This window comes from Microtus ochrogaster, unplaced genomic scaffold (assembly GCF_000317375.1).
Source record: "Microtus ochrogaster isolate Prairie Vole_2 unplaced genomic scaffold, MicOch1.0 UNK9, whole genome shotgun sequence".
Taxonomy (NCBI): domain Eukaryota; kingdom Metazoa; phylum Chordata; class Mammalia; order Rodentia; family Cricetidae; genus Microtus; species Microtus ochrogaster.
This window is the reverse complement of record NW_004949107.1, coordinates 3,336,637-3,355,654: the sequence shown is the minus strand read 5'-3', so window position 1 is coordinate 3,355,654 and position 19,018 is coordinate 3,336,637. Positions and strand designations below refer to the sequence as shown.

General features: G+C 45.4%; 1 protein-coding gene across 2 annotated transcripts in view; it reads right to left on the bottom strand.

Annotated features, from left to right (window-relative positions):
* Nucleotides 1–1,037: 1,037 nt before the first annotated feature.
* Egfr (epidermal growth factor receptor) overlaps nucleotides 1,038–19,018 on the bottom strand; it is a 176,294-nt gene continuing 158,313 nt past the window's right edge. Inside the window, exons 21-28 of one of the 2 annotated variants that reach the window (XM_013353507.2) lie at nucleotides 9,129–9,284; nucleotides 8,150–8,225; nucleotides 6,664–6,810; nucleotides 4,730–4,827; nucleotides 3,836–4,003; nucleotides 3,416–3,463; nucleotides 2,472–2,577; nucleotides 1,038–1,952 (exon numbers count right to left, since the gene is read on the bottom strand). In XM_013353507.2, coding sequence (XP_013208961.1) covers nucleotides 1,591–1,952; nucleotides 2,472–2,577; nucleotides 3,416–3,463; nucleotides 3,836–4,003; nucleotides 4,730–4,827; nucleotides 6,664–6,810; nucleotides 8,150–8,225; nucleotides 9,129–9,284 — 1,161 coding nt within the window. In that variant the 3' untranslated portion in view covers nucleotides 1,038–1,590. The remainder of the gene's footprint in view (nucleotides 1,953–2,471; nucleotides 2,578–3,415; nucleotides 3,464–3,835; nucleotides 4,004–4,729; nucleotides 4,828–6,663; nucleotides 6,811–8,149; nucleotides 8,226–9,128; nucleotides 9,285–19,018) is intronic. The other variant, XM_026788907.1, reaches the window with a different exon arrangement.

The following is a 19,018-nucleotide window of genomic DNA, read 5'->3' as shown; positions in this document are numbered from 1 at the left end:
CTTCCCACACAGAATGCACCATCTCTGCTCTGTGCTCTTGGTGCCTGGCTCAGACAACTTATCTGGCATTCATTATTTTGCTTTAGGATTAGTGTTTATAAGGCCATTCCTACCCACCCCTTGATAAATGGGAAGGGATGGATACCAAGAGCATTAAAGTAGTGTTTACCAAAGACAGATATTAACTAACCGGGCTGCAAGGAAGAACAAATTAAGAACCAACATTGAGACCTTGAGGAGCTGGATGTACCAATGACAGTGGGGTTACTTTGAGATGTTTTTCTTCCCAGAAGCATCCATGGAAGCATTGTTGTCGCTTGCAAACTCCTATTGCAAGTTTGCCACTTGAGTTCCACTCAATTCTTAACATTCTTTCTCTCGGAATGTGCCTACGGAGCCTTCCTTGGGTTGCCACTTACTATGGAGTAGCTTTGGTGACAATTTAACACTTACACATCTCCAGTAAACACTTAGAAAAATACAAGAAAGGATTCTTCTTGTGTGGTTTATGCTGATTTCGGAGTGTAGAGGGGTGGAGGCAAAAGGGATTTGAAGAGTATTGTCATTTCTGTAGTCTCACGAGACATGCTTCAACAGGCCTGATGCCGAGACTAAACTCCTGGGTTATATTCCTCTATGAATTGTGAATTCCACCCCATGTGAATTAAAGGCCTTTGGTTCGCGCACAGATGTGGAGTCATGGTTGTTCTGATAATACTGTTTCTTGTTGACTTTACAAAATCAAGACGGGAATGCCTATTACAGCTCAAAACAGTGAAACGGAAAACACAAGGAGGTCAAGGAGGCCTGATAGCCAGAAGCCACCCGTAAGCCAGCGGTGTAAGCACCGGGGACAGATTCATACAACAGCAAGTCTGAGGGGGAACTTCTACCCCTTCCTCCTCCTTCTCCCAGCCCCAGGAAGTAACAAAGTGGCTTATTCTATTGTACCTGCCATGGTTTAAGGTTGTACAAGAGTGGCCTGCTCGAGGCACGCAGGCCTTCTGAGGCACGCAGGTCTTCTGAGGCACGCAGGCCTTCTGAGGCACACAGGCCTTCTGAGGCACGCAGGCCTTCTTGTATATGTAGTTGTCTTGCCACAGAAATGTCTCAAAGCAGAGCTTGTGGAATCAACTGGTCACAGTTGGCACCGGGCAACTCTGTGTAATACATACCGCAAGTAAGCACCTTCCTTCTTGGAAGAGCCCATGAATCAAATCAATAAAGAAAATAAGAATCCAAAGGTCCCTGTGCAGCAAATCTCCAAATGTGTGTTTTCTTCCCCGTGCACCTCACCATGAGGTAAACTTCCGTCCCAATGGACTACATTCATGATGGATGCCTTTTTGTAGAATCTTCACAGTTTGAAGGATTAAAAAAAAATGTACCTTCAACTTCCCAAAGCACGTCATGGGAGGGGCCCACTGCTCGGCTCAAAGACAGAGTCCATCAAAGTTACTGTTGCAAACCAGTCCTAGGGTCTGACATTTGGCACAACATGGGCATGGCTGTTTGGAGGTGCTGCCATGGCTTGGTCCTGGGGTAACGGTAAGTCTGGAGATTTTATAGCTGGTGTGACACCCCTCCATGTCAGGCTCCAATAAACTCAGTGCTTGTTGGTGCTACGCGTAGATATTCGGCATTTTCAGCCGTGGGGCCCTTATAGATGCCGTTTGGCCTGGCTTCCTGGGGAAAGAAGTCCTGCTGGTAATCAGGGTTGTCCAGGCTCATTTGATGGCTGCCTTTGGGAGCCCAGAGGGCAGGGCTGTCAAATCCACCGCTGACACAGGTAGGCTGGACAGTGTTGAGATACTCAGGGTTGCCCACGGCGTTGCTATGGGGATTTTGATAATGCAGGTCCCTGCCAGCTGCTGGATGCAGGGGCTGATTGTGATAGACAGGGTTCTGTACAGAGCCTGCTGGCCTTTTGGGGACAGACTGGTTTATATATTCTGAAACGGAAAAAAAAGTGCACGTATGAATTAGCAAAGCTTTGTGCCAAGATTCTCAAAGCAGAATTTGACGGCCCTGAAATTCTGGTGAATTCTGCAAACATCTTCAGCGAGACATGTGACATCAGAGGGCAAGGAAGTTCTGGGAATCCTATGGAGATTCCCAAAGAAACTGTGAGATTTTCTGTTCTTCTCAAAGCAGCGGGCCTATGTGGTTTTTGTAAATTTAAAGGAAGATGTGTAGGGTGTGTGTGTGTGTGTGTATAAGAGAGAGAGAGAGAGAGAGAGAGAGAGAGAGAGAGAGAGAGAGAGAGAGAGAGAGGGAGAAACCAAGCTGTAACTTGTGTTGGACACAGTTCCCACAGCACGCTTAGTTCCCTGTTTCTTCTCACTCCCAACACGTCTGCACATTTGCCAGTCTTCCCCTCTGGATGACTTGGAAAGAAGCTCCTGGCTGGTGCCTGAGGAAATGAGAGTAGACACCACGGCCAATGACCGCTTCCTGAGCAAGCTACTCACCCGGCGCAGGGAGGAACGTGTCATCTAGGCTGTCCTCTGTTAAGGCACCAGTGGGGTCGGAGCTGTACCGCTGCAAGAAGCTGTCTTCCTTGAGACGACAGCTCTGCTGGGAAGAGAATTCGGCAAGGTTACTCCAGGGAGGATTAGTTACTCAGACCTCGTTATAGATTAACTTCGCCTGCGGTTTTGTTAAAATGCACGTCCAAGTGGCTGGCATGTGCTTGCGATTTCAGAGCTCTGCAGGCTGAGCCGTGAGGATTGTGAGTTCAAGGCCTGCTGGGCTACGTAGTCAGGTGTCACAGACATGGAGAGAGTAAACTCACTGGAGTCTGAGTCTGGAAGAACAGATTTCTGAAAGGCTCCGAAGGGACACCCGGTTTGTTGGGCTAGAGACAGATCATGTCAGTACATCTGACAGAATGTGCTGTAGGGATAGGGGCACCTTGGCGTCTGTGTTCCATAATAAGGCATTCCCAGCCCACATGTGGCCCCTGAATGCCTGGAATGTGTGGTGAGCTGATTTTCATGTTTTATTTCGCGTTATTTAAAATGAAATTAGTGGTGTGGCGGCTCGCGGACAGCACAGCGCAGGCACAGGCTGAAGCACCGCACTTCCTTGTGTTTAGGGTGACTTGGGGGGCTCGTGCCCACACTGGTGACACCCCCATAGATCCTGCTCGTGGGTCTGCTAGAGGCCTGAATATCTTCACTTCTAATGGCTGCCAGGTGAGGCTGATGCTGGCTGCCTATGAATCACACCTCCCATGGTCATGTGATAAGTCATCACTAATTCCTGGCCTTAGGGTCCCAGTCAAAGAAGCTATGATGTGGAAAACACGGGAAGGAAGGTCCGTACAATGTGGGCAGAGATGGGCACGTTCCCTGAGTAACAGAGCTTGAAAACCAGCTTATTTGATTCTGGTTTATATTGTGTTCATACATACCCCGTTTCTATTAATGCATGCCACAGTGGAATTGTTGCTGGTTGCACTCTGGAAAAAAAAAAAGCAATGTTGCTCATGGTACAATGGTCAATTCTCACCCATTTCCCGCAGTTGCAGGAGGTAGGTCTCATAGAGTAGAAGTATTTCAAGGTGTTTACTGCTTTGGATGAAAGCAAATGTATTTTGGAGAAGAGAATTTTTGTCTTGAATGATAGCTTTAGAAAAACCAGGCAACAAAATGACTAAATAAACTACTGGTTCTGATGCTTGGTTCCATTTGTTAAAATTTACTTCTTCTTCTCCAAATATAATCTAGAAAATGGAAACCAAATCAATTTAAATCAGGAGAGAGAGAAAGAGAGAGAGAGAGAGAGAGAGAGAGAGAGAGAGAGAGAGAGCGCAGAGAGATAGAGTATATACCAGAGAACTCAAGAGCGGAGTCCGAGATGTGGATGGGCTGTTGAAGAAGCCTTGCTGTGGGATGAGGTACTCATCGGCATCAACCACATCTTCCATGTCCTCTTCATCCATCAGGGCTCGGTAAAAGTTGGAGTCTGTCGGGCTGGGCAAATGCATCCTTTCATCCCCCTGGTGCAGAGATTTTGAGACAGTTAGAAGGGGCAACAGAGTTGCTTTTCTGTTCTCTGGCTACAGGAGTAAGGGTTTTTATCAACAGGTACCTGCAAGTTTGTTAGTTTGTATCAGGCAAACTCTGTGGTTCTCAGATCCACACACAGCTCTTTCCATATTAAAATATGGATATTTTGTAATGTAATAAACCCACAAATCTCCTGATTCTGACAGCCTGCACATGAGCAACCACTTAAGAGAAAGAAGAAAAAGAAGCACTGGGAACAGTTTACTGTCCCCTATACAAGATTATGCAATGTGCTTTGCATATATTATTTTACTGAAACTTAAAATCCACATAGTCAAGTGACCTTGGTTTTGTTATTTCAGAATTAGATAAGGAAATGGAATGATTGGTGGTACACGTGGCACAAGGATGCATACAGAGTCAGGGATGGAAGCCATGACAGTGAAGCCAAAATGTAAGGTGACTGACATGTGAATCAGAAAAACAGGTTGGGTCCAGGTAGGACTGCTCAAATGGCATGGCTACTTGGAGTTAGATGGGATCCACCCATGGTCCCAATGCAGTTCAGAATCATTGCATTGTAACTGAAGCAGCTCCAACACACAAACGGATTTATTAACAGGAAAGCATCCCCCAGGCTGTGCTGAACCACCACCGTGGTATCAGGAGCTATTGGAGGAATTTTGGAAATGGAAGTGCAAACTGTGACCTGGTACCTGAATAACAAGGTAGCGCTGGGGGTCTCGGGCCATTTTGGAGAATTCGAGAATCAACTCTCGGAACTTTGGGCGGCTATCGGCATCTATCATCCAGCCTGAAGGAAATGAAGGAAAGCAGAACGATTAGCACCCTGGAAGAAATTAAAGAGAGAACTGCTTGAAGCACTTACCCTGTGATCTTTCTAGGCAAATGGATGGTGAAGATATAATCTTTGGGGCCGACTTTTCAACCTCAGCACAGAGCTGACATTGGTTGGTCCTCAAAGTCCGTGAGAAGTTGTTGTCACCACGGGATAGAATCCAGGGACGTATGCATTCATCCTCAGCCCTATACACTATTTTTAAGTCACAGTAACAATAACATACTCTAATATTTCTACATTTCTTCTCCCTAGACAGCATTCTTGCCTTACAGTCTTCAGTGACTGCAGAGTATTGTCGCGGGCAATCACGACTAAATTACGCTGACTTTGGCATGCCTTCGTGATTTCATTGTCCCTACTCCATAGCCTTCTAGACCGGAAACCAGATTAAATATCAAGGCCTTCTACAATCAGTTTCCATTCACACAAATGACAAGGCTGCATCCATGTCCTCTTGTTTATTTATCTTGCAGGGCTGGGGACTGAACCTAGGGCTGCATAAAGCAAGTGCCTTCTGTGTGAAGCTATATCTAATAGCCATGTGGGTGCATTGGATTATACAATGATCTAAATATAGATTCAGCGATGAGGAGGATAAACTGTGGGCTAGAAATCCCTGTGCCTCTCGGGGATTCACATTTTTTTCAACTGGATGTCAAAATATTTTAGGCCAAACTGCAATGTGACCTTAGACAAATCATGTAACCTTTCTGGGCCTCAGCTTCCTCAGCCTGAACCAAAGCAGTGAAAACAGATCAGCTCTCAGGTCTAAAGTTCAGAGATACATTGTTACTTATATAAGCACAGCTGTGCTGGTTGGTTTCTGTCACTATGAGAAAAACTAGAGTCATCTGGGAAGAGGAAACTTTTACCGAGGAAATGCCTCCGTTGGATTGGCCTGTCAGCAAGCCTGTGGGACATTTTCTTGATTAATGAGTAGTGTGAGAAGGGTCCCACCCACTGTGGGTGGTGCTACCCCTAGGCTGGTGGTTTTCAGCTGTGTAAGAATGCAGGCTGAGTGAACCAGGGAGAGCAAGCCAGTACCTACCTCCAGGTTTTGATTTTGAGTTCTTGCTCTTGTTTTCCTTGACAATGGACAGTGGGCTGCAGGCCAAATAAACATGTTCCTCTCCAAGTTGCTTTTGGTCCATGTTTTATCACAGCAAGCTGCCACAATGACTGTCACATTCCTGTGCTATGTTTTTATGCCAGTGCTATCCTGTGGGTAAGGTTATTTTCTGAGCTGAGCACACTTGTGGTTTGTGTGGAATAGTAGCCCTGATCCAAAGGCACGCTCCTATTGAGATTAAAATGATGAACTGCCATGCCACGGAGATCTCACGTAAATCCACTGTTTGAAAGGTTTAAGCCAGAGCAGAAATGTTGATTCTCTCAAAGTCCCCTGGTTACTCATTGTTAGGCATTGAAAAACATTAAGTCTCTCTGGCAACAGGTCTCAGAATGTAAGGCAACTTTGTAAGGTCATTGGGCAACTTTGTAAGGTCATTGAGCAACTCAGAGAATAGAATATTTTGGAATAATGGCTTATGAAAGACTCTGGTTTATTTGGTTGCAAAGATGGGAAAATATGAGGTCAGGATGAGTCAAGCAAGTGATTCCTAAAGAATGTTTGCAGGAGGTGTTTATGGTGTTTCTGGAATTGTGTGCCTGCCTTAAAGAGTGATGTTCTTTCTTCAGGGAAATGACGGCCTTGGTTATTTGGCTAAGAGTAGTTATGCCCTTTCAGGCTGCCCTCCAAGAGTGTGGATGGTCGCCCCAGGCACTCACACTTGACCATGATCATGTAGACATCAATGGTGCAGATAGGCGGCTGTGGAAGGCGTTCTCCTTTCTCCAGGATGGAGGAGATCTCACTAGCAGGGATTGCATCATAAGGCTTGGACCCAAAGGTCATCAGTTCCCACACAGTGACTCCTGAGCAGACAAAGCGGGCAAAGAAAGTTATTGCTTCGTGAGTTCATGGTCAGCACATCATCTAATCGTTAGTCATTAATGTGGCTAAGTATTTAAAAACGTATGTTTCTATAGCTTTGGAGCCTTTGGCTTGACTACCGATGCCTTTGGTTTGCCTTTCAAGTAGGATAGTAGCATCTGTTTCATAGCCTGGCTTCAAATACCTAGCAAGGTCTTCGACATCAAATGTTTAGTTTAATGTGAGGCATATAGTTGTTGACTGACAAGGAGAAGAGTTCAATAATAACCCTAAAGATAAGGACAACTGTGGAATATGAGTTTGCCACAGAACAAGGTCCATCCACTTACTCAGCTGCCCTGAGAACCTTACATTCACAGTAGTAATAGTGGAAAAAAGGACCATATAAATATGGTTGTAAACGGCAAAGCATTTGATACATAATGTTCTTTGTCCTGTAGTTAATACAATCTGCTAGATCTGCTTCCCAAGGAGATGTTCAGGGTAACTCAAATTTGTGTTCTTTGGTGATGACCTCCCATGGCTGGTTCAGAATAAATCATCCTTCATTCCCTTTGAGGTGAGAGTTGTGTTTCATAACGACAGTGTTTTCCAACTTTTCTATGAATTGCTGGTGGGGAATTCAAGGATCAAGTGCCTGACACAGCAACCAAGGGTATTACTGGTGAAGACATAACAGACCCAAGACAAGGGAAGAACATGTGAAGCAGACTTGGCATGAGTGGTCACCCCGCTCAGATGAAGCGAAGTCCTGGGCATGGCTATGATGTACTTAGAAGAACTGGACCCGGATGAGGTGGGTCTTTTTTTGAGCAGCACATGGTAACTGTTTTCCTGTTCTCATTTACCTCCTACATATCCTCATGGTTCACCCTTGTCAAGCTATTCTCTTTGGCACAGAGATATTAAATCAAATATGACATGAACCAACAGTCTTGGGCGTTTCATGAGAAAACATTTATCTATCAGAGATGCTTCATTTGCTGCTTCCCTTTCATTCCTTTCAAGTTCAAAGCAAGAGCTTCTATCTGTTTGACTTCTGCAGGCAGAGGCTTAACCTACATTCTGGTCCTTTTCCCCTTATGACCTTCCCTGCAGCAGGAGTTCCTGGTTGTCTCTAGCGATCCTTGGTGTGGCAGCTAAGCTTCATTTCCTTTGTCAGATTCTCTTAGGACGGTAGATAGAGAGTAGCTCCATTATGAATGCCCACTGTCTTGAAAGGTAACACTTGCATGTCAGGGCATATAATGTCAATTAGCAAATAATAGGAACCAGCTTAGCCTTAGTACAAATTCATTAGCGTCAGAGGGTTTGACTCACCATAGCTCCAGACGTCACTTTGGTGTGTATAAATTCGGTGTAAAATTGATTCCAAGGCCATCCACTTGATCGGCACCTTGGGACAAAGTGGGATAAAGCAGCAAGAAGACTATCAGCTTACAGCTGAAAAAAAATGTAGTCCTTCTAGGTGTAATGACAAATGACTAGTGAGGAAAGTCACGTGACCTCCCTACCAGGCTCAGGGTCTCTGCTCCCGCTCAGCAGGGATTTTTAAAAATACACCAGAGAACAGGTGGGTCCCAGAACCATGTCATGAAAGCTGTGAGCGAGAGCATTTTGAGCAACGGCCTATTTTGATGAACTAAGGCTGTGGTATTTCCCTACAGCCCTCCATCCCAGACTTTGGGTATGTTTCCAATAACCGAGTTCACGGGGTTGACAGTGCTATTTAGAGCCGTGCTGTCAGCATGACAAGAGGGCTGTAGCTAGGGAGGGTGGGGGTCATCTGCAGAGTCTGGCAGGCCTGTGCACCCCTCACGGCTGTGACGAGGCCTTGAAGGGACTGCAAACATTAGAGAGGGAAGCTAGCCAGCCCCCTCACTGCCATTCTCCAGCGTGAGTCAACAGACTCAACCGGAACTCCCAGAACAACGCAGCTTATTAAACATGAGTCTCAAGAGAGGTTAGTACTAAATTAGCTGTGATATTTCCCAACTGGTTTTTTTGAAGGGTGTTTTCCTCCTGGAGGAGGCAGTAGAACTCAACAGTTGTTATTACGTCATGTCACCGTCACCTGGAGATGGGGGCTTGCTCTCTTTGACCTCTGGGGAGAGTCTCCCTCTTCACTGCCTCTCTCACCAAACCCTACTCACAAAGTAGGCTAGACCTTAGGTCATGGTGGCAGCTCCTATGACCTCACTCCAAGTGGTTGGCAAAGGCGGCCCACAGCTGACAGGGAGGGGGATGGGTCTGGATTATCAGGGAAATACTTCCCGATCTGCTGCTACTAGGTCCTTACTTTGCCTCCCTCGGCATGGTATTCTTTCTCGTCAGCACCGAGCAGTTTGGCCAGCCCAAAATCTGTGATCTTGACATGCTGTGGGGTCTTCACCAGGACATTCCTGGCTGCCAAGTCACGGTGCACCAAGCGCCGATCTTCCAGATAGTTCATGCCCTGAAAGACAGAGGGCCCCGCAGTGAGGGAGTGAACCATCCAGAGGAGCCCCAGGGTCACGGGAAGGCAGTGCTCATGCACCTGGACTCAAGGTGAAGTCCATAAGAGTCCCTGGGCTGCGGCACACCAGGGAAGAAGCTGTTAGCTTCATACTTTGCAACTTGCAGTTGGTAAACATTGGTAATTATCCTGAATGAATGACAAGTGAACGAAGCTATAACCACATGCGATCAGGAACTTTTCTCCAGCCAGATACTCAAGTTCCACACAGAAAAGGCTAGTGGTTGAGTAAGACTCAGCTGTTGGCTGCAGACCTGAGGTTGTTGTTTCCACTACAGCTTGCTGTGGGGCCTCAGGCATCAGGGCTTTCCTATTTTAAGGGGACTAACACAAACTCACTAGGCTAGGGCAGAGCAGGATTCCTTGGTGGGTTTCAGGCACATCTTTGTCATTTTCCTTAGGCGGTCTTCTGTAAATCACTGCCAACAAAGAAGTCTTTCCAGTGGAATTTTTTTTTTAAAGTGAAAGGACATGGGCATTGAATATGATTTACAAGGCACCATCTTTTACCACCTCCTTGGCTGCCGTGGAGGTGGTAAATTGAGCAATTCTGCTGCAATTGGAATCATCAATGTAATAGCAATAAAGAAATAATGCTTGAGATGTAGCCAGGACACCAAGGCACAGTGAGTCCCCAGAAGCACCCCCTGTAAACCGTTGTCTTCGCTCAAACCTTCAGGGGTCCCTGTCACAGGCAGTTTTCCTCCCTGCTGGCTAGTGGCCACCACTTTTGGCCTCTGCTCCTTCTCTGGTGTGGGATCAGTTGAGCCGGGCTCCCCTGGAGTTTATATTGCTGGGGTCTGCTGACACAGGGCCAGACTCATCAGGAGGGACGGGCACAAAGGAGTCAAGTGTGCTGGGGTCTTATGTGCTTTCCTCTATTTGTAAATACATCTTTGTGCTCTAGCCTGATACTTTATGAGCTCTCCTAAACACAGCTGACCTAGAGCAGGGCTTGGGGAGGACACCATGAAAATAAGTGAGGTTTTAGCCAACTCTTCTTGTCAAAGTGTTTCTCTGATGGTGGAGGCACCTCCTCTTTAGTGTGTTGTCAGAGTGTACCTATAGACAGGGGTCATCCTGCAAACTTCCAGGTAAACTGTTTGCTTGTTTTTGCACAGATTCTCACATAAAAAAATTACCATTGGCTTGGTCTGTCAGAATGTTCATTTTGAGGGCAGAACCAGCCATCTCGAGAAAGGAGCTTTCCAGGAGGATGCTATCAGAAACTCAACGTTAGAAACCCTTGTAGTCTCTCTTCCCTTGGAAAATACAATAACTGTCCAGGTCTCTTGTGAACAAGAACTATCCCCCACTCTATCATATTATTTAGGAAGTGCCTACAGATTTTAGATGCTGTTCAGTGTATGTTTTTTTTTTGAAGGTTTGCAGGTACAAAGAAATAAAAGTGAAGAGTACTCGTGTCTACTCAAGAGGAAACTGGCTGAGTCTTTTCTGGATTAGCACTTCCTAAGTTAGGAATTGCTGAGGGATGTGGGGGTGAATGGACAGGAAGGAACAGAATCCAGAGAAACATGCCCAATCACATGACTTATTTTCTCTGCCCCTTTCTCTTGTTTGATTGCAATTCAGAGCCTGCCTCCTTCTTGGCTCCAGCCATCTCTGATTTATGGAACTGTAACTGTTCTGGTCTGTGGTATTCTTGTATCTTGTAAGAGTAAGGAGTCTACATAGGAAATATGATGACCTTTTCCCCACTAGAAAAGGGGGTGATAACATGTGGCCCTCAGCCTGCATAGAATGTCCTCACTGGTTCTCTCCCCACCTCTCTCTCTCTCAATTTCCCCTCTGACTTCCCTGCCCCCTTTCTCTTCTCACCTCTCCCCCATCCCTACCTCTTTTACCCTTGCTGTCTTCTGATGTAGGTGGGTCTTCTATTTATCTGTTGTTTCATTGCTTAATTAATAAAGAAAACTGCTTGGCCTGATAGGTCAGAATATAGGTAGGCGGGGAAGACAGAACAGAATTCTGGGAGAAAGAAAGCTGAGTCAAGCAGATGCTATAGCTCTCCTCTCTAAGATGGATGCAGGTTACGATTCTTCCCAGTAAGCCACCACCTCGTGGTGCTACACTCATTAATAGAAATGGGTTGATCAAGATGTGAGAGTTAGCCAGTAAGAGGCTAGAGCTAATGGGCCAAGCAATGTTTAAAAGAATACAGTTTCCGTGTAATTATTTTGGGTGTAAAGCTAGCTGTGCGGATGCTGGGCGGGACGAAAAGCAGGCCTGCTTGCCTCATCACTACAGTCTTCTATGCTTATCCACCATGCCATCCATTCTTCACGTTGGGATCTACTGTGGGGACACAGCACAGGCTTAAAGCCACGAGTCACATTCCAGTCTCTGTGCAGGGGACCAGTCACCTTCTCTCTTCCTCTGCTGCTGTCTAAAGTATCTTGTCTTTTGTCCATTTATTACACTCACAAGGAGAGCTTGAGAGGACATTTTAAACTCCACACCACTACCTGTATTGACTTTTATTTCTCTGCTTTAAATGTTTAACAGAGACCCAGGCATGGTGGGGTGCACCTGTAGTCGGTACTTCACAGGTAGTGCCAAGGGGACCAAGGGGTCAAGGATACCCTTAAATCAAGGTCACTCTGGGCTCTAGGAGACTCTGAAACAACAAATGCTCCACATGGATTTGGTTCACATCTTGAGCACTTATTTAAAGAATGAATAGTTTAATGAAGGATAGCAGCCATGTCCAAGTCCCAAGGGTGCACTGGCTGCCACCATAGTGAGCCAGCCTCTCTGTGTGGGTACCTGCAAGGCCAGCCACTTGTTAGAGACCGCCATCATGCTGCTCCTCAGACAAGTTCACAGTCTCCACATACCATGGGAATTGGTCCTAATTTCCCATGCTGTGGTCTGTGAATGAAACTTGCCTGTCTGAGCCAAAGCTGCTTGTGTTATCAAAATCAAAACAACAAAAATCTAGTACTTGGTGGTGTGTCAAGGACTTCCTGACATTGTGTGAGTCTGATAAACCTGGGGAGTCCCGCTGGCTCATGACACCCACAGGCTCAGGGCTTTAAAGGGACATCATGGCTTCACTGTAAACAAAGATTTCCTCAGAAGAGTCTTGGAAAAGCCAGAGGAGAGTGCCCACATGCTCTGAAGTCCACAGCTTCAAGGGTCTTAAGTCAGATAAACTGGGGGCAGCGAGATTAGATCCACTGGAACTTAGACAGAAGTGCACCCACTTCACTCTGCCCTGCGCTTTCAAGGCAGTTGGAGAGACCATCTCCGAACCAAACAGGGTTATATTTTAACAGGTCACTAAAGATAAGCCCTGTAATATTGCTTATGAACTCTCAGAATCTAAATAGTAATATCAGCATTGGCTCCCGGGGCGGCCGGGGGGAGGGAGACTCCTGGGAGGACCATTTCCTGATTCTTTTTACTTTAATTGAGTTTAGCTAATTTATTTTTGTTTAATTGCTACAGGACAGCAAAAATGGTTTTCTGAAAAGCTGAAGTTAAGAAGCAAACTTGAAGAGTTCCATGCTGGAACTTCAGCTTAAAAGAGCTGGCCTAGTTGTGTGCCTCACAGGGATACCAAAGGTCTTTCTGGCACATTACCCTGCAGGACAAGAAAGGGCTGAGAGCGGAGAGTGACATTTAAAGACCAATTTCCCAAGGGTTGCACATCCCACATGTCTTGGGCAAAGTTCAGAGAGGCTGGAGCAGGATCCACTTCTGTTCTGCCCTAGAAACCACGATAAGGATAATCCCAGACTTAGTGGCCCCCACACTTTCCTGTGCAAGGAAGGAGGGGAGCTAGGAGACGGCGGGGAGTGCTTCTGTGCTTTAGTATCAAGCACAGGAAAAGAATGTAGGTTTGTGAGCAGGTGTGCATGCTGTTAAATGCTCATTCTGAGACTCGCTGGGGTTTAATGAGCATGCTTTTGATGCTTATACTCTAAAGGGCTCCATTTATGTTGACGACTTACATTTAATTATAATTTTTAAGTTGAAGGCTAAAAGAAAAAAATTAACATAATTGAAATAAAACAAATATCTGGTCCTTTTAGCATGGGTACTGTTGTATTGTGCAGTCATTTATGAGTTGTGTGTGTGTGTGTGTTTTCAAGGCAAATGGATCTTTTAAGCCGTTCTTTCTGTGGACAGGAGCAGTGGGTATGTTGAATCCCTCTCCACTTTGTGTTCTCAGTCACTGAGATTGGAGGTCCACCCAAACACTAACGCACAGCCCTCCCCTGCAGTCTGCAGAAGCCATGGTTGAGGGAGCAGATCTGAGTGGTCCAGAGTCCAACTGGCAGTGGAGTAGGAAGCATCATATTTGATGGTATTTGGAGCAGGCCAGGGCCTTGCATCATCTACAGAGGTATCAGCTACACATCTGCATGCATCTACACAGATACCAGCTCCTGTTTTAGTTCTAATCCATTCTGCTCATCTTCTCCTGTCCCTTCTCCTCTATTATGATGGAGCCCCATGGCTGCAGCTTTCCTTACAGGAGTTTTGGTTTCCTAGTCTTCCATTCATTACCCATGATAAACTACAATCCAAAAATATTAATTCACAACTCTAGGGATAAACGATACTTAATTTTTATTGTGGAAACTTAAAACTAAGATTGACTTAAACGTACTTTGGTGCTCATGGAGTTGTGGTCTTTCATAAACCAGTCTTCCTGAGAATCCGTGCCTCAAACAGTGGTCTTGGATATTCCACAAAACCCTGGTCCTAGGACCATGTACAGGCATCATCGTCAGACAAATGTTTGCCCAAAAGCTCAATTCTGTGAGATGTCAATCCCAGCGACAAGAAAATCTCTGCTGTCCAGAGTCTGGGAAAATGACTAGCTTGTGCAACTTTGCTTATTGCAGGGCTCTGCAATAATGTAGGTGTGAAGGGTGCGGACAGTAGTGGTGTTTGCCAAGCTGAATTTGTATTTCGTGACCTTAGTTTTGAAGCGATATGCTTTTGGGTTTACCAGTTGTCTTATTCCATTAGGAATGTCCACACTTAAGCAACTCATCCCACTAAGTGGAAGCTTGTGGTAAACGCTGGAGCGAGGAGCTTGGGAGACTCCATAACCCTTACTGACTTAGTCTCCTGATGTTCAACAGGTTATATGTAGAGAAGAAAATCCATTTTTTTTTGCCATAAATGGTAAGGAGAGAAGAATTCACTTACAGTCTTTTAGTCCTATACTGGTTTCTTCCCTAACTACCTCCCCTCTCTCTCCATCTTTCTTTTCCTTCTTCCCAGCCTTCATTTTTGAGCTTCTTGGTAGGTTAGCTGAGACAATTAACTTGTATCTAGAAAACTTTAGAAGCTGGTCAAAGCTTTTGTGGGTCAGCGAAGGTGTTTGTGAGTCAATAGATCCTACTTTGAAATGCTAGGACGTTAGTTTGTGCTCAGCCACTAAATGCCTCTGGGAAGGTTTCCTTTGCTCCTGAAGGAAAACTGTTCAGTACTGAGATAGGTTGCCACCAAGAGACCATAATCTATTATGATCCCCTTCTCCAAGTGGTAAATCAAGAATCACAGTCTGTGCTCTACAAAGTCTTAAACAATTTTCATATATAATTCCACTATGACATTACTTTTCTATAAATGGTGACTCCACCCAAAGCTTTACTTTAAAAGTGTATAGGACATAATTCTTACTTCAGTACAAGGTGGTCTTCACTGTGTATTTTCTTTTTTTTGTAGTAAATAAACATAAAGTTTAATCATTCTTCTTTGCAGATGATTATGAACATATAAACTTTTTAAAATATATTCATGTTTCATTAACTCTCTCATGTGTGCACATAACTGCACATAAAAATTCATGATGACATTCGACATGATTAAATGTAAAGAAAAACATAGATGTTGTTGCCATACTCTGCCTTATATTTTGATAGTTCCTATTGTTTAATGTCTCTTTACCTGCTTTGCACATCGGGGATTGAAATGGCATTTAGCTATGCACCATCTAATTTCTTTTCTTTCTTTTTATTTATTTTTATTTATTTATTAAAGATTTCTGCCTCCTCCCTGCCACCGCCTCCCATTTCCCTCCCCCTCCCCCAATCAAGTCCCCCTCTCTCTTCTGCCCAAGAGCAGTCAGGGTTCCCTGCCCTGTGGGAAGTCCAAGGACCACCCACCTCCTTCCAGGTCTGGTAAGGTGAGCATCCAAACTGCCTAGGCTTTTCTTTTTATGGCAAAGGAGTCTGTGAAGGCCAAAGGAAACCATTGCAGCTGTGGCTACCTATATAAGAGCAGCCGAAGACCAGGCAACAAATGAACCACCAGCCCAGCAGACAACACTGCTTGGGCTTAGAGTTCCAAATATAAAAACAGCAGCATAAAAGTGTGGCAGGGAGGTGTGGGGGCAGTGCGAGGGAGGGCTGTTTAGTGGTAGCTAAGGTTTTATGCTCCTCCCCTTTACGGGTGCACACTCCACCACTTGGCTAGTTCAGTATTGCACAGTAAGGTTTCCTTGTGAATTCCCAAGCAGGCATACCACAGGCAAAGAATGAATTGACCCAAACATGGAAAGAATTCCAGTCAAAATAATATAAGCAAAGTACAACATTACAACAGTGGATTTAAATAACATGGGGATATTATGATTAGTAATATGTAGACACTATCTTAAGAGACAGTGGAACCTCAGAAACATTGGCAACTCAAGCTTGAATGGTAACCACCCTATGCAGAATTGCTGTCTGTGGTGTACACCATCATGCTTTCAGAGGGTCGTTAGGAAGTCACTCAAACTTCCAGAGTGAAAGTGAAGATACAAGGGAGGAGGAGAAAAGACTCAAAATCAGAAACAGAAAAATGTGGGCTACTTTCAAATAAAGTAAAATTGATAGACATCTGGATCCAAACACTTCAAGTTAGAGCTACCCTGATTTCATCCACTGCCGACCTTGTTTAGCCAGAGAGAAAAGAGAAGACGAAAGAAGGAAGCATTTAGTAAGCATCAGAGGAATACTGGAACCCAAAGCAGGTGACAGACTGGCTGTTCTCTGTCCTACCATGCACAAAGACAGATGGCGGAACATGCCAGCACCCAGCAGCTGAAGAAGACTGAGCAGCTTGCCCAGCTTACCCTACTCATGAATGTCGGAATCAAGATTTGAATTTATAGTACTGAAATCGTAAGCCTAGTGGGCAAAACTCACAGAGATTCTCTGTCAAGGTAAGTGGATGACATTATCCTTGCAGTCTGATTGGTCCATCTGCCAACCATGAGTGTGTGTGTGTGTGTGTGTGTGTGTGTGTGTGTGTGTGTGTGAGGGATGGAATCCAGGGCCTTACACATGGTAGGCAGGCATTCTACTCTCAGCCGGGCACCATCCTTAAGAAGACTCACTCTTGTGGAACCTGAGATGCTGTCTCCAGGAACCTCCGCTGAACTGGGCATCAGTAGTCAAGCAGGATAAGCTGGCCATAGGAAACGTAGAATTATGGTAACCCTACCCCATTCTGGGGATGCAGTTGGGGAAAGAGGTCACAGACGCAAGAAAAAACCACATCTTCATGGTGATTGGCATGTGGAAATAAAGGAAACAGAGTAAACTAGGAGGTCAATTGAGAAAGGAGAGCATCATATACTACCTTAGGGAATCTTGGAGGAAACTGTGAGAGAGAATTCCAGGGTTCTGGAGTGAGGACTTGGGTATGCTGAAACCATCCTATATATCTAGTGAAAGCTGTTCTGGGTTATCCAGAGGTCAGCTACTGAAGTAGATTGAATAGTGTCCCCCAAATTTCACATCTTTCTAAAACTACTGAATGGAAGTTTATTTGGAAATAGAATTTTGAAAATCTAATTACTTACAGATGTTGCAGTAAGGTGCATCAACCTGGATTTAGGATGAGCCCTAAATCCAAAGATTGGCACCTCTTTTCTATGTATTTATGGAATATGACTTAATATTTCTGTGAGTGTTCCTGACGCATAGAAAATGAGGCAAGTTGAATAGCACAGCCATAACTTCAGCTCTTGTGATGAGGATGTTTAAAATCGTCTGTCTTAGTGTAGTGATTGTCTATGTTCAAGTCCAGTGCCTGGCATCTACATGTGAAAATAAAGGGACCTCTGGACACAGAGACAGGGGAAAAGCCAGATGAAGACAGCAGCCAATAGTGCAGCCAAGCTGACATGGCTAAGGAGTGCTGGGTACACCAGAGGCTCAGAGAAGCGAGCACTGAGCCTCCCAGGAGCCTTGAAAGCCAGTGCCTCTCGGACATCCTGAGATCAAACTGCTGGCCTCCAGAAACATGAGGGAATAAGCTCTTCTTGTGATAAGACACCAGATCTGTAGGACTCTACCATAGTAGTACCAAGAAACAACTACACACAAGTAATATGCATTTAGCAGCAACAGGAAGACACAGCAACTCTGGCACTCACGGCCTTGTTCTAGGGCTACTGCCAAACAGTCGTCACTTAGCCCCTGTATTATGTGCAGAGCATCAAGACGATGGTGGCAGCTGAAACCCATGACCATCCTAGCTGGAGAGGAGTGAGTGGTCCCAGCTTTCTAGGTTGCTGCAGAGACATCTCAGGTGGCACAGGCATTCAAAGAACATGCTGTAGTCTCGATCACTGGGGAGGGGGCTGATGGTTTTCCAGCCTGGCCCAGATTTTCATACCAAGGAGTAGACCTCATCCTACGCCACAGCTCTCAGAAAGAGTTGGTCTGATCACTGTGCAAACACTGATGGGTTGAAATGGGTGAGGTGAGTTTAGTACACACCTTACTGCATGCCGGGAGCAACTGCCACGGTGAGCAGGGCCTGTAAGCACTGAGAAACGGCCCAGATCTGGGAGCCCATTTGCCTCTGCTCCTGTGGTCCCTTGTGCATCCTTCAACAACTTACACAGCTGTCTGAAGGGGATGGGATGGGTGACACATACTTAGAGATCAGGCTTTACCACAGATGCCTTTAATTCAACCATGTTAAAAAAAAGTAGTGCCATTACAGATAGTAAATAAACCAAACTTTCCAAGTTTGGTGCCAAAAGATGATGCAGGGCTGAGGTTGAGATGGGAGAAACTTGAGATGAAAGTTTGGATCCTTTGGAAGCCTATGAACAGTTAAATATTTGGTCTGTTGTTCTGTGCTCATCCTCAGCCCACGGGGGTGGAGGGGATGTATGCTCCCTCAGCCAATCTCTGGCTTTGGAATGTGCCTGTGATGGGAGACACAGAAGTAGCCCTTCCTTCTGCTGGCCTCCTCAGACATGCACACCAGGCTTTGTGTTAGTCCTTGCCACGCCCACATGTCCAAACCATCTCCATCTTTTTCTGTTGTTGTTGCTTTGATTTGTTTTTCGAGACAGGATTTCTCTGTTAAACAGTCCTGGTGGTCCTGGAACTCAACTCACTCTATAGACTAAGCTGACCTAGAGCTCACAGAGATCCGCCTGCCTCTGCCTCCCGAGTGCTGGGGTTAAAGGGGTGTGCCACCACCGCTTGGCTATCTCCATCTTATTCCTCCTTCTTCTGACCTCACCCTGTATTGCTGACCTTACTATAAAGTCCTAGCTTAGTTACCACCATACTGAGCCACAAACCACCACAGTGTCCTCCAAAAAGAACTCAAGACAAAAAAAAAAAAAAAAGAAAAAAAAAAAACAATGACACACACCCAGTGCCAAGGTGTGTGGGCAC